At 54.6% G+C, this 14727-nt stretch overlaps 2 protein-coding genes across 4 annotated transcripts in view; both read left to right on the top strand.

Annotated features, from left to right (window-relative positions):
- The window catches only part of TBC1D24 (TBC1 domain family member 24), a 253197-nt gene that overhangs the window by 160813 nt on the left and 77657 nt on the right, over nt 1–14727 (top strand). The gene's annotated exons all lie outside the window — the stretch shown is intronic.
- CCNF (cyclin F) overlaps nt 1–14727 on the top strand; it is a 51017-nt gene that overhangs the window by 8878 nt on the left and 27412 nt on the right. Inside the window, exons 2-6 of one of the 3 annotated variants that reach the window (XM_050774260.1) lie at nt 2451–2602; nt 4371–4538; nt 5181–5254; nt 11193–11347; nt 13035–13141. Coding sequence is in view for 1 of the 3 variants with exons in the window: in XM_050774259.1 (XP_050630216.1) it covers nt 9546–9561; nt 11193–11347; nt 13035–13141 (278 nt within the window). In the remaining 2 variants the exon portion in view is untranslated. Of the gene's footprint in view, nt 1–2450; nt 2603–4367; nt 4539–5180; nt 5255–9456; nt 9562–11192; nt 11348–13034; nt 13142–14727 lie in introns of those variants that run through there. The other 2 variants (XM_050774261.1, XM_050774259.1) reach the window with 2 other exon arrangements.

Raw genomic sequence — 14727 nt, 5'->3', positions numbered from 1 at the left:
CCTTCCCCTCCCCGTTCCCCTTCCTCCTTTCTTAGAGTCTCCCTCTGTCACCCAGGCTGGAGTGCAGTGGCGTGATCTCAGTTCGCTGTAACCTGTGCCTCCTGGGTTCAAGCAATTCTCATGTCTTAGCCTTCAGAGTAGCTGGGATTACAGGCGTGTGCCATGTTGGCCAGGCTGGTCTCAAACTCCTGGCTTCAAGTGATCCACCCACCTAGCCTCCCAAAGTGCTGGGATTACAGGCGTGAGCCACAGTGCCCAGCCTCCATGTGGTTTTCTGTTTTGTATTCTGTAAAATCCTACCCATCCTCACAACCTCAGGCAGTGAAGCCCAGGGTTGTCCAGCTGTTTGAATAGAGAGGAGAAGACGGGAGAAAATAGGAGGGAAAAACAGTGGTTACTTCTCGAAAATGGCATCCCACTCTTTTCAGCACCTGGGAGTAGACGAACATGGACACAAACGAGGGTGGTCAGCTGCAAGTTCAGAAAGGCAAAAACCTGAGGTCAGGAGTTTGAAACCAGCCTGGCCAACATGGTGAAATCCCGTCTCTACTAAAAATACAAAAAAATAGGTGGGCGTGGTGGCGTGCACCTGTAGCTCCGGCTACTCGAGGGGCTGAGAGGAGAATCGCTTGAACCCAGGAGGCGGAGGTTGCAGTGAGCGGAGATTGCACCACTGCACTCCAGCCTGTGCAACAGAATGAGACTCTGTCCCAAAAATAAAAATAAAAATAAAAGCAAAAACGTGGAAATGAGTCAAATGAATTTTTTAAACAGCTAAATAAAATCTAGAAGCCCTCCCTGGATGACTAGCAGTTAAAATAAGTGGGGGTAGATCTGTATTTACTGACCTAGGAATATCTTTAAGACATAATGTTGAGTAAGAAAAGCATGTTGGCTGGCCATGGTTGCTCACGCCTGTAATCTCAACACTTGGGGAGGCTGAGGCAGGTAGATCATGAGGCCAGAAGTTCGAGACCAGCCTGACCAAATGGTGAAACCCCGTCTCTACTAAAAATACAAAAATTAGCCGGGTGTGGTGGTGTGTGCCTGTAACCCCAGCTACTCAGGAGGCTGAGGCAGGAGAATTGCTTGAACCCGGGAGGCAGAGATTGCAGTGAGCTGAGATCACACCACTGCACTCCAGCCTGGTGACAGAGCGAGACTCCATCTCAAAAAAAGAAAATAAGAGGCCAGGCGCGGTGGCTCAAACCTGTAATCCCAGCACTTTGGGAGGCCGAGACGGGCGGATCACGAGGTCAGGAGATCGAGATCATCCTGGCTAAAACGGTGAAACCCTGTCTCTACTAAAAAAACACAAAAAATGGCCGGGCGCGGTGGCTCAAGCCTGTAATCCCAGCACTTTGGGAGTCCGAGACGGGCGGATCACGAGGTCAGGAGATTGAGACCATCCTGGCTAATACGGTGAAACCCCGTCTCTACTAAAAAAATACAAAAAAAAAAAAACTAGCCGGGCGAGGTGGCGGGCGCCTGTGGTCCCAGCTACTCAGGAGGCTGAGGCAGAAGAATGGCGTGAACCCGGGAGGCGGAGCTTGCAGTGAGCTGAGATCCGGCCACTGCACTCCAGCCTGGGCGACAGAGCGAGACTTCGTCTCAAAAAAAAAAAAAAAAAAAAAAAAAAAAAAAAAAACACAAAAAACTAGCCGGGCGAGGTGGCGGGCACCTATAGTCCCAGCTACTTGGGAGGCTGAGGCAGGAGAATGGCGTGAACCCGGGAGGTGGAGCTTGCAGTGAGCTGAGATCCGGCCACTGTACTCTAGCCTGGGCGATAGAGCGAGACTCCGTCTCAAAAAAAAAAAAAAAAAAAAAAAGAAAAGAAGAAAGAAAAGCATGTTACAGAATGGTAGATATGGGATGATACTATTTGGCAAAAACAGCACCCAGCCAGTCCTGAGCAAGGAGCACAGGCCCACAAAAGTGCCTTTGCCAACACAGAAGTCTAAAGGGTGCACAGGTGCCTGGCCACAGCAGGCTGAGCCAATAGACTGCAGGAGTCTTTGCATGAATATTTTACAAAGAAAATCTGTTTGCAGATTACATGTCTAACGGAAAATATTTCTAAAGAGGAAAAAAGCAAAGCAAGCCTCTTGTATTGACTGGATGCTTCAAAGGCACCAGGAAGTAGGGAGGCACTGTGTGCTGAGGTTTCATGCTGGGTGGGCTGGAGGAGGAGCTAAACAAGCACTCCACCCTGTCCACTACACCAGCAGCAAGGGCTGTCCCAGGCTCCCTTACGTTACTCTACTTCCACTCACAGCCCCTTAGTAGTGTGCCTGTGCATTCACGTGGCAGATGCAGGTAGTGGCAGAGGCAGCAGCCTGGAGCAAGACCGGCAGGTGTCCAGGCCCTTGCCTCATTGGAGGCTTGATAAACCTGGTGGGAAGAGGCTTTCTTCTGACGTGCCTCCCTCTCCGGGCTGTTTCCTAACTCAGATACGGCGGTGGATTGGTTACTGTCCTCAGTTTGATGCTCTGCTGAACTTCATGACAGGCCGTGAGATGCTGGTCATGTATGCCCGGATCTGGGGCATCCCAAAGCACCACATCACTGCTTGTGTGGACCAGATTCTTGAGGATTTAGTCAGGTACATGTACGCCGACAAGCTGGTCAAGACCTACAGGGGAGATCTGGGGCTTCCTTCAGCCCCTCCACCTCCAGTTACAAGATAAGTTCCAGTTCTTCCCAGACCTGGAGAGCAGGGCAAAGCCCCCAGATCTGGGCATGAGGTCACTGCACAGGTGGTTGGGGGCGGCCTCCACCCCTGCAGAAAGAGGTGAGTGGCCTGGGCTGCCTCAAGGCACCACTTCCTCTTGGTCCTGGGCTTGAGCGGATTATAAAGCTGACGCAGGGCTAAGGCAGCTTACCGGGCTGAGGTCAGGTCGATGGCACCACAGGTGTTACTGTCCTGATAAGGTGAGGACGGACCTTTCTCCCTGCCACTTCATGAAGGGCTTTCTATTTTCAATAAGTTTGCATTTTAAGCCCCGTCTTACCTCATACCACTGGGCCTGGAGTACCTGAACTGCAGATGTTCTGCTAAGGAGCATGGGGTATTTCTTAGCCTTCTGTTGTCAGTGATAGAAGCCTGACACCAATCAAAGCAAGGCCACAGGCTGCGCAGGTCCATGGACTCCCTTCGTGTTGTGTGCAGCTCCCCCTGGAGGCACACAGAGGTACTGCATACCCAGGATTGGGATGTAGAGGTGCCCACACGTCTGGCAAAATGAGCCCAGGGTCAGATGATGATGTCCCTTGGGTCTTCTCTCTTTGTTGGCTTCTTTTTTTTTTTTTTTTTTTTTGAGACGGAGTCTCGCTCTGTCGCCCGGGCTGGAGTGCAGGGGCCGGATCTCAGCTCACTGCAAGCTCCGCCTCCGGGGTTTACGCCATTCTCCTGCCTCAGCCTCCCAAGTAACTGGGATTACAGGCGCCCGCCATCTCGCCCGGCTAGTTTTTTTTTTTTGTATTTTTTAGTAGAGACGGGGTTTCACCGTGTTCGCCAGGATGGTCTCGATCTCCTGACCTCGTGATCCACCCGTCTCGGCCTCCCAAAGTGCTGGGATTACAGGCTTGAGCCACCGCGCCCGGCCTGTTGGCTTCTGTTTCAAGCAGGTTTTATGTTTCCCTGCATCTTCTGAAGATCAAATGAGTTCACATTTGCAGTTTAGAACTGTGTGTTGCGCATAGTAAATGCAATATGTGTTTTTTTGTTTTTTGTTTTTTCTTTTGAGGCAAGGTTTTCACTCTTGTTGCCCAGGCTGAAGTGCAATGGTGCGATCTCACCTCACTTGAACCTCCGCCTCACGGGTTCAAGCGATTCTCCTGCCTCAGCCTCCCAAGTAGCTGGGATTACAGGTGCCCACCACCACGGCCAGCTAATTTTTGTATTTTTAGTAGAGACGGGGTTTCACCATGTTGGCCAGGCTTGTCTCAAACTCCTGACCTCAGGTGATCCACCCGCCTCAGCCTCCCAAAGTGCTGGGATTACAGGCGTGAGCCAGCACGCCCAGCCAGTATTTTTTTTTAGTTAGCTAAGATGAGCCAATGCCCGTCCTCTCAGATAGAGAAGTGCTTGCCCTCAACACTTCGAGACCCTCAAAGAAGACTCCTCAACCATGTGCTCACCCTGGACTCATCCCTGTGTCCAGGGGAATGGGCTATTCCTTGAGTGGACAGCCCACGCCACAGTTCAGCTCTGGGTGAAAGTGGTGGGCTGCACTGCTGAAAGCCCCATGAGAGGTGTGGGAATGCTTCCTGAATAGAGAAGGAAAGGGGGTGAGTATTGAGCTGGCAGTGCTCACTGCTGGAGACTGACCATTGCCATCACCCAACCTTCTCCCTTCCACCCCCAGCAGTGGTAACAAGCAGAAGCTGAGCACTGGCATCGCCCTGATCAGAGAGCCTGCCGTCATCTTCCTGGACGAGCCGTCCTCTGGCATGGACCCCACGGCCTGGCACCTGCTTTGGAATGCTGTGGCATGAGCCGGCAAGTCCGGCAAGGCCATCATCATCACCTCCTACAGGTAAAGCCTGGGTCTGTGGGTAACTGGAAGTTTCAAAACCAGGTAGGCTGGGAAAGAATCAGGTGGCCAGGAGACCCGTCAGCAGCTGGTGGAGAGTCTTTGAGGAGATTCCCTCAGCTCTGCACATGAGCCGCACTCTGAGCATGGGTATCAGGAATGGCCTGATCAGGGCACCAATGCCTTCCTGTCTGCACCAGCCTTTGGCATCCCCAACCCTGTCTGAGGCCCCGCCCTCTCCACAGCATGGAGGCATGTGAGGCCCTGTGCACCCAGCTGGCCATCATGGTGCAGGGGCAGTTCAAGTGCCTGGGCAGCCCCCAGCACCTCAAGAGCAAGTTTGGCAGCAGCTACTCCCTGCGGGCCAAAGTGCACAGCGAAAGGCAATAGGAGGCGCTGGAGGATTTCAAGGTCTTCGTGGACCTGACCTTTCCAAGTGTGTTTCAGCCCCAGCAGCCCCCACTGGGTGGGCCCTGGGCCCCTGCCTAGGCCTCTTCCATCTGCCTTAAGGAGAATCTATGCCTCACCCCTCCCATGTCCCATCTCCCCAATCCCTGGGATGAGGACCCCAGTGCCGAGCAACCACGTACCCTCTGTGATCCTCCAGCCTGGCCGTCACAGCAATGCCATCCCTCCTTCGTGCAGGCAGCATCCTCGAAGACAAGCACCAAGGCATGGTCCATGACCACCTGCTGGGCCAAGACCTCAGCTGGACAAAGGTGAGCGCACATTTTTGACGTGACCCACTTTCTGGGGTAACTCTGTCTCTCTCTCTCCCTCTCTTTCTCTCCTCTCCATCCCCCTTAAGTCATGTTCAGCACTGCCCTTGTCCTCTGCCGTCTCCATGGCAATGTTCACGTGGTTATCATAGAACAGAAGGTGTTTCCCCTGGAAGGGACTTTGAAGATTGGCTCCTCCTGCCCCCTCATTTCACGGAGAGGACAGCAGGCCCAGAGAGGGAACACCAGATGCCTGGGGACACACAGCAAGCCACCCACCAGGCCTCTGACCTTCTGGCACCATTCCCACCCAAGAGCACAGACAGCTGAGATCCATAGCACTGACTTCTTGGGAGGTGTTCTGGAGCAGCTGAAAGAGGGATGGGCCTCTTTGGGGCCGTGTCACAGTCCCAGAGGCCAGCCCTTCCCGCCTTCTCTCCTCCCCTGCGTGCGTCTGTGGGACAGCCTGGCCATAGCAGCCTCCTTCCTCCCCTCAGATGTTTGGCACTCTAGAGCAAGCCAAGAAGAAGTACATGCTGGACAATTAGTCAGGTCACCATGGAGGTCATCTTCCTGAGCTTTGCCTGCCCTGTGCCCCTGGTCCAAAGTGAAGACCAATGACAGCAAGCAGAGCAAGCGGGCTCCTCATCGTGCTCGCTGCCTCCCTCCCTGCCTCCCTCTCAGCTTTTCTCTCAGCCTCCCTCCCTACCTCCCTCAGAGCCTGTCCTGCTGTAATTAAGACAGACCAGTGCCAGGTTGGCCCAGGTGTGCATGGCCTGCCCTGGGTCTCCAGGGCTTACAGAGGCAGCTCTCAGCCCAGCTAGCTCAGCACAGGGCTCTCCCCCTAACTGCAGTGCACGGAGCAGAGTGGGGCCCACTGGAGAACTTAAGAGGCCCTCTGGGGAACCCAGGTGCGTTTCCTTAGAAAGGGATGCCCGAGTCCCACCTGAGTAGCCTGTGGTCTTGTTGAGACCTGGCTGTGGAAGCAGCCTCAGAATATCTTGCACATCCTTTCCAAAGGCGGCGGCCAGGGAGTGACCACAGTAGTAACCATGACCCGACCAGGTGCCAGCTCTGTGGACGGTCCCCTGCAGGCATCATGTCATTTGATCACACCACCCTCAGGCCCGGCCTGAAGGGGACTGTCCTGGTCATCCCCTTGCTCATGGGCAAGAAGTCTGCAGGGCAGAGGGAAATGCTTACCCAAAGCTTGCGTTCTTCCTTCTCTAGAATCCCCTGCCCAGATAATTTGTCCGTCCAGTGCACTCCCTCCCAGGGCAGGCCATGCTGCCCGATGCACCCTGAGACGCGAGGTGCAGCAAAGCAGCAGCTCTGCAGAACTGCGGGTGGAGTTTGGATGGGTGCATGGGGGTTTCCACACAGATGTGCAGATCCCTTGGAAAGCAGGATAGAGCCAGAAACAGAGAGGAGGGTGCCCATAGGCCAGGGTGGGGCTGGCTCCCATGGTCACATGGAAGAGTGGAGCTTCATGGAGACCATGATTCTAAACTCACACCTGGCCTCCCAGGTGGTAATGACACTGTTCTTCTGAAGGAAGGAGGAAAGAAATATTGACAAGCTTGCTAGCCTAAGTCAGGATGTTACAACATTTAAGTATTTGGATGTGTGGGCTTTCATCCTCTTCCCCAGCTCCTGCAAATTTAGGGCTGCATGTGATCCTATATCCACCCATGAAGTGAACAGCACCCTACCTCCCACATGGGTAGACTGACTTAGAGGCAGCCAGTAACTTCCCACATCAACAGGCAGGGGAGCCAGGGTTGCACTGGGGCAGAGGTTTTTGCAGTGGGGTCCCAGCAGCAGCAGCACCATCAGGAAACTTGTTAAAAATGTAGGTTATTGGGCCCCATCCAAAACCTACCGAATCAGAAATGCTTGGGGCAAGGCCAGCAATCCTGTTGCAACAAGCCCTATAGCAGGTGTTCTGACGCAGCTCCAGCATGAGAACCACTGAGCAGAGGCCCCATGGGCGCCAGACCATCGCAGTGTCCACATGCAGATGGATGTGGCCACATGCCTTTGTCACGTACACTCTCCTATCCTCTGAGACGGGCTCCATTCAGCGGCCTTTCTCTCTCTGTGGAGCTCACTCTGCCCCTTGCCACAGGCCCCTCAGCTCCCCTCTGGGAAGTGCAGATGCTGGTCTCTGTCTCTTCTCAGCCAGGACTCAGAAAGTATCATGCACGAGCCTTGTCTATGCTTCCTGCACCCCTTGCCCAGAACAACAGCGTCACACACCCATGGTCACCAGCCCACCTTCTTCTCAGTCTTTGTTTCAGGTGACTGCCCCCTGTGATGAAAGCCATTCCCTGGGCTCCCACATCCAGCTGTCATTTCTCCCATGCCCCTCTCTGCCTCCACTGAAGGCCCACCTTCTCTGAATGTGGGATTTCTCAGGCTCCCAAGCTACTTCACTTTCCCTTACTCTTCCCTGCCCCTCACTACCCATGTCGTTTTCAACTGACACCTCATTCCACCAGGAATTTCCCTGAGCTTCTAACAGTTTAGACTTTTCCAACAAGGTCTCACCTTCCTGAAGCCCAATGGGAAACGGGCAGGCATGGCTGCAATCAAGACAACTCCTGCTCCCTGAAAAAGAAATTTGCCTCTCCATATTGAAAGGAGAGTGATCACTACACAAAGCACAGGATAGAGCTAAACAACAACCTAGGGACCAGGGACGCTGTTCTAGATTCTAGAGGCAGCTGGTGTGGCTAATGTGGTCATGGCTAGCTCTAGTTGATTAATCCCTTCAAGATGCTATGGAAGCTAACCCTGAAAGTGCACCTCTGCCCTAGGGGGAGACAGTGACAAAGTAGGAAACAGTAACCCAGGAGGACAAAAGTGAGACGAGGGGATAAGAAATCTGGGAGCTGAGAACATGAGACATCTGGGGAGCAGGCCCCAAACTTGCTCAGCCTGTTCTCTCTTCACCCTCCTTCATCCGCTTCCTGATTCCAGGACAGGGAATAGTCCCAACTTCCAGGCCCTCTCTGGGGCCACGGACTCTTCTGCGCCCTGTGCTGTGATCACCTGTTTGCTGTCTCTTGCTCCAGGCTGGCTGAAGCCTACACGCCAGGGCTCCTGTCTGTGTGCCCAGGGCAGGCCCAGTACTTGAAGGGGTTCTATGGGGACTCAGAAGGATGGAAGGGTGCAGACTGAGGGAAGCGTGAGGGAGGGGTAGGCAGCCTTGGCCCAGGCCCCTGCCTTCCCCAGGAAAAGCCCCTCTGTCCTCCACCAGACACTCAGGAGGCTGCGTGTCTTCCCCTTGACAGCCTGTGCCGTGAAAGGGGTGGGGTATGGCTGATTCCTGAAGGACAGCTCGGATGGGCTCTGCCTAAGACAGGAGTGAGCAGATGTGACAGATCGCACGGCGAGCAGCTACCAGGTAGCAGCCGAGGAGGCGAGACAGGGGGCAGCATCTGGCCAAAGTGAGGGGGAGGGCTTGCCCCGGGGCTGGGGCACTGAGGCGTCCAGGGTGCGCCACGATTCGCGGGAAGAAGGGGTCAGCGTTCCGCGGGGGAGACTTCCAGCGCCAGCTCCGACCTCCTCTTTCCCTACCACGATCCGGGCCAGCATCCCCGCCCAGCAGCGGCTCGGCCACAAACCCAAGGGTCTCCACCTGAAGCAGGCGGCGGAAAGGATGGCCGTGCAGGCTGGGGGTGAGGGTCGCGGACCCAGGACCGACACCGGGACCCGGGCAGGGCACGGCCTCGTTCTAGAAGCGCCACGTCGGGGCTGTGCCAGGCTGGATCACGGCCGCGACTGCGAGGGACGCCAAGGAGTCCTCTTTCCCCTGGCCGCAGGCATGCGCCTTCGGAGCCCATCGGGCACCGCAGATGCCAGTCGCCGGGGTCAGCGGCGAATCCCGGACCCATGCGGCCGGGAGAGGACGCCTAGAAACCCCTGCGCGCCGGCCGGGAGCCGCGTTCCTCCAGGACCCCAGCCCCGCTGGGGAGGCGGGGCGGCCACGCGGATTCCACCAGTCAGCGACCAATGTTCGAATTCGCGTCCTGGCGCGGCCAATGGCGGGCGCCCGGAGCAGGCAGTGTGGGCGTGGAGGGCGGTAAATAAGGCGAGCCCGGGGCGGGACGTGGGCGGGGCAGGCGGCGGCCCCCCCGGGCAGGCCAATGGGAGGGCCGGGCGCGTTTGAAAACTGGGGTGGGCGGTGGGGCGGGGTCTGCGCCTGCGCGAGGGCTCCGCGCGCGCTCCAGCCGGGGCGCGGGCGCGCTCGCAGGCGGGCTCAGGCGACAGAGACGCGAGCGCGGCGATGGGGAGCGGTGGCGGTGAGTGGGAGGCGATGTCCGCCGGTTTCTGCCCCACAGCCCTTCTGCCTGCCCTGCGGGGCAGACGGTGGGTCCCGCGGGAGGGGAGGCCCTGGCGGCCTGAGGAGGGCCGGCTCGAGCTCTTTAACCCGGGGCGGGTGTCGCGTCCGGCGCAGGGAGCCCCCGCGGCCGGGCGCGCGGTTTAAATGCCCGGCGGGCGCCCGAGCCCCTCGTCGCCTTCCCTCGCGGCGACGTTTTCCGGCCCTTTGCCGGAGCGGCGATCGGGTCTCGGACGGCGATCGGGTCCCGGGGCGGCGATCGGGTCCCGGGGCGGCGATAGGGTCCCGGGGAGCCAAACACCAGCGCCTCCTGGTCGGGGTTGGGGCTGCGGAGCGCGTGGGGTCGAAGCGATCCCGCGGCCCGGCCCGGCCCTGACTGGGCCTCGGTCCAGCGGGGCCATGGACCTAGCTCTGTGGAAAGCAGCGTTCGGCCCCGCGCGCGATGAGGCACAGGAAACTCGAGCTGTAGTTTGAGCTATTATCACAGTATCTGTCCGGGAGCCGGAGAATGAGGAATATTTTATGGAGAGCTCTATAGAATCTTTGAGAGTTCGTCGCCCTGGAATACGTTTGGCTTTTGCAGCTCTTTTAATTGCTGACAGGAAGACCCGGGTCGGGAGAGGGGAGCAAGGAGCAATCGCTAGGAAGCCCTGGTGGGGAGGGATTTGGGCCCACAGAGGGGAGTGGCGTTTCCTTTCAGGACTGGAAGAATGGATAGAAAGGTAGATTTGTAGATGGGGAGGCAGGATCCTGAGGTTCCTGTCTGAGGGCTTCTGTTTCTCTATGAAATAAGGGCTAAGGTCATGTGCTTAGAGTGAGGAAGGGGTTGCTGGAGTAGGAGTTAGAAAAGCCGGCTGTGGGAAGAGGACAGAGCACATCTGAGAAGCATGGCTGGGCTGCCTGCCTGGTGGGTGGAGAGCCCGTCTCACCTTTAACGATTGCACCTGTAGACAGACCTACAGGTCTAGGTTTGTGTTGGGACCTGAGCAACAACCTTACTGCGTAGCTGTCAACTCTGCATTCTACAGTGGAGGGCACACTGAGACTCTGCAGAGCTGACTTGGACGCACACTACCCCGGCCTCCAAGCCTGTGGCTTCTCTCCAGGGCTGACCCTTCTAATTTGGATTGAAAACCAGACTCTACAAGCCCACAGATCCTTATTGAACATTATGCACCTTGGTCATGTGTGCAAAAAGCAAAGATATCCAGCAAAGGCCCCAGGGGTTTTCCTAAGAGTGAAATGGAAGGAAAACGGTCATCAGCCTCAGCAGCTTTTTCCCCTTCCTGACTGTCATGTGGGCTCTGGATCAGAAAGTTTCCCAATAGCCAAGTTACATGATATGCGCTATTTGCCATAAATATTTGTTGAATATTTGAAAATGAATGATCTCTTCTGTAATTTGTGCAATGCCACTCCTTTTACATAATCTTTGTTTGGGACAGGAAGCATAGTTCCGTTTTTGTGGCACAGGGAATAGTAACCATTAGATCATTTTCAGGTGTAACTTTTATCCTTTTTTTTTTCCCTTCAAGGGTATGTATATAGAATAATTTTTCATCTTATCAAGACTTCTGTCTTTTTTTCCTTCAGTGGTTCACTGTAGGTGTGCCAAGTGTTTCTGTTATCCTACAAAGCGAAGAATAAGGAGGAGGCCCCGAAACCTGACCATCTTGAGTCTCCCTGAAGATGTGCTCTTTCACATCCTGAAATGGCTTTCTGTAGAGGACATCCTGGCTGTCCGAGCTGTAAGTCCCTGGATGAAAACAGCATGAGCCCTAGCACTGTTACCATCAAGGCCTTGTGTTCTTAACTGTCAGAACAAAACTTTGACTAAAAAGGAGGTCACGGGCAGAGGCCGGGCACGGTGGCTCACACCTGTAATCCCAGCACTTTGAAAGGCCAAGGCGGGGGGGGTGGATCACCTGAGGTCAGGAGTTCGAGACCAGCCTGGCCAACTTGGCGAAATCTGTCTCTACTAAAAATACAAAAATTAGGCGTGGTGTCTCATGCCTGTGATCCCAGCTACTAGAGAGGCTGAGGCAGGAAAATGGCTTGAACCATTTTCAAGGTTGAAGCAGTGAGCCAAGATCGCACCACTGCACTCCAGTCTCCAGCCTGGGCAACAGAGCAAGACTCTGTCTCAAAAAAAAAAAAAAAAAAAAAAAAGGGGGGGGGCAAAAGGAAACAAGGATGATATCATTACCATTACCATATGCTTTCTTTAAGACATTCTGATTACAGAAATTTCCATTCCTGTCTCCCAGCACACTAAAGTTGCCTCTGTTCATTACAGTGTCAACAGAAAAGTACCTTTTTTTTTCTTTGAGACAGAGTCTCGCTCTGCCGCCCAGGCTGGAGTGTGGTGGCGCAATCTCCACTCACTGCAAGCTCCGCCTCCCGGGTTCATGCCATTCTCCTGCCTCAGCCTCCCGAGTAGCTGAGACTACAGGCGCCCGCCGCCACACCCGGCTAATTTTTTGTATTTTTAATAGAGTCAGGGTTTCACCATGTTAGCCAGGATGGTCTCAATCTCCTGACCTTGTGATCCGCCCACCTCAGCCTTCCAAAGTGCTGGGATTACAGGCGTAAACCACCATATCCGGCCAAAAGTACCCTTTTATGGCAGTGAAATTTGCATCCCTTAAAAGATAGTGTTTAAAAGAATAAGAATATATTCTTGAGGACAAATCCCATGTAACATTTAACACTTAAATGAACTCTAGGAGTTATTTTCTAGATATTGGAACCATAGGCTTACTTTGAGTGACTTAACCTAGAGTATACAGTGGATTCATGGGAAAATACCAGCAACAACCCATTTTCTGACTCCCAAAGTCACCTCCATTGCAGGTGTGACGCACTTTATGGACCCCAGGGAGTTCTGAATTTCCAGTGGCAGTGGAAACTTTGGTGCTTAAAATGCTCAACTGTGCTCCAGGTCCTGGCCTGGACACTTCCTGTGCTGGCCCAGCGCAGAGGTTCCAGGTTCTACCTGAGACCTCCATCACGGGTGGTGTTCTTTGCCCTGAGTCCCTGTGACCTGTTTCCACACTCCCACTAGCAAGGCCTCCAGTGGGGAAGCAGAAAACACATTTCCGTCCTGCCTGCCCCCGTTTAGAGTGTTTCCCCTGTCTTTGGGGGTGACACCTTTGCAGGGATGTGGAACCCTTTTTCTCAGCCTAGGTGTTTGTTTCCTCCTTCCAAGATCATTGTCCTCTGCCCTGCTTTAGAACCTCAGAGAAACTCGTTTCTGGGCTGTTTTATCTGTTCAAAGCGACAGTTACTTTCACACAGAGATTGGGGACCTCGACTACTTGGGATGGGGAGGGAGACAGGAGACCCTACATCTGCGTCTTGTCCTTAAGAACCTCCAGGCGTGGAGCCTTCGGGTGGTCCCTCCATGACCCAGCCCCGGCCCCTGTTGTTCTGCAGGTACACTCCCAGCTGAAGGACCTGGTGGACAACCATGCCAGTGTGTGGGCATGTGCCAGCTTCCAGGAGCTGTGGCCGTCTCCAGGGAACCTGAAGCTCTTTGAAAGGTATCTCTGCACCCTGAGAATGGCTCGGTCTTCTCCTGTCTTGGCCTCCCTATGTGCCAGTCTGTGTCTCACGGCCTGATTCAGTAATGATTTTCCTGTTGCTATCTCCCATGACATTGCCTCATCCCCTGGGGAGTGACTGAGGGTGGCAGACCTCACGCATCAAGCCGCACAAGCCACACGCCTTCCAGCAGGCCGTGCAGTCAGTCATCCCTCACGCCACTGATCCATTCCCACATGACCCAGACATGAGTCCTCTTCCTGTGGAAACTTCACTCAGCCTTCCTTCCCTTTGGTCAAAACCATGTGATTTCTATCCTATAATGTTTCACTCACTGGCTGATCCCACCCCAACCTGCACCCCACACCCTGGCCTTCTGTCCACGTGTGTTCATGGTCCCAGGTACCAGCTGCCCTCAAAACAAACCAAGGAACCACAGTTCAGGCGGGGATTTTTCTTTTTTGTTTGTTTGTTTTTTGTTTTGTTTTTTTTTTTTTTTGAGACGGAGTCTTGCTCTGTAGCCCGGGCTGGAGTGCAGTGGCCGGATCACAGCTCACTGCAAGCTCCGCCTCCCGGGTTTGCGCCATTCTCCTGCCTCAGCCTCCTGAGTAGCTGGGACTACAGGCGCCCGCCACCTCGCCCGGCTAGTTTTTTGTATTTTTAGTAGAGACGGGGTTTCACCGTGTTAGCCAGGATGGTCTCGATCTCCTGACCTCGTGATCCGCCCGTCTCGGCCTCCCAAAGTGCTGGGATTACAGGCCTGAGCCACCGCGCCCGGCCGTTTTTGTTTTTTTCTTGAGACGGAGTCTCGCTCTGTCACCAGACTGGAGTGCAGTGGTACGATCTCGGCTCACTGCAACCACCGACTCCCTGGTTCAAGCGATTCTCCTGTTTCAGCCTCCCGAGTAGCTAGGATTACAGGCACGCGCTACCATGCCCAGCTAATTTTTGTATTTTTAGTAGAGATGGGGTTTCGCCATGTTGGCCAGGATGGTGTCGATCTCCTGATCTCGTGATCTCAGGCGGGGATTTTCTGACAGGGATTCACTGTGGCCCTTGTCCACTTGAGTTGCCAGAACTCCAGATAGACAGCCAACAAGGGCAGGCAGCCATGTTGCCGGGGCCATGCTTGGGCTGCTTCCAGGGGAAATATATATATTTCTTATTGAGACATGATCCACACATCACACAGTTCACCCATTTAAAGTGTAGATCTCAGCCGGGTGTGGTGTCACACCTGTATTCCCAGCACTTTGGGAGGCCAAGGCGGGTGGGTCACTTGAGGTCGGGAGTTTGAGACCAGCCTGGCCGACATGGCAAAACCCTGTCTCTATTAAAAATACAAAAATTAGCTGGGTGTGGTGATGGGCGCTTGTAGTCCCAGCTACTCTGGAGGCTAAAGCATGAGAATTGCTTAAACCCAGCAGGTGGAGGTTGTAGTGAGCCGAGATTGTGCCATTGCACTCTAGCCTGGGTGATGGGGTAACACTGTCTCAAAAAAATAATAAAAAAATAAAATGTGGCCAGGCACGGTGGCTCACACCTATAATCCCAGCCCTTTGGGAGACCGAGGCGGGCAGATCAT

The sequence above is a fragment of the Macaca thibetana genome, chromosome 20 (genome assembly GCF_024542745.1).
Source record: "Macaca thibetana thibetana isolate TM-01 chromosome 20, ASM2454274v1, whole genome shotgun sequence".
NCBI classification, from domain to species: Eukaryota; Metazoa; Chordata; class Mammalia; order Primates; family Cercopithecidae; genus Macaca; species Macaca thibetana.
The sequence above is the reverse complement of the archived record's forward strand: the minus strand, read 5'-3'. Positions and strand labels throughout refer to the sequence as shown.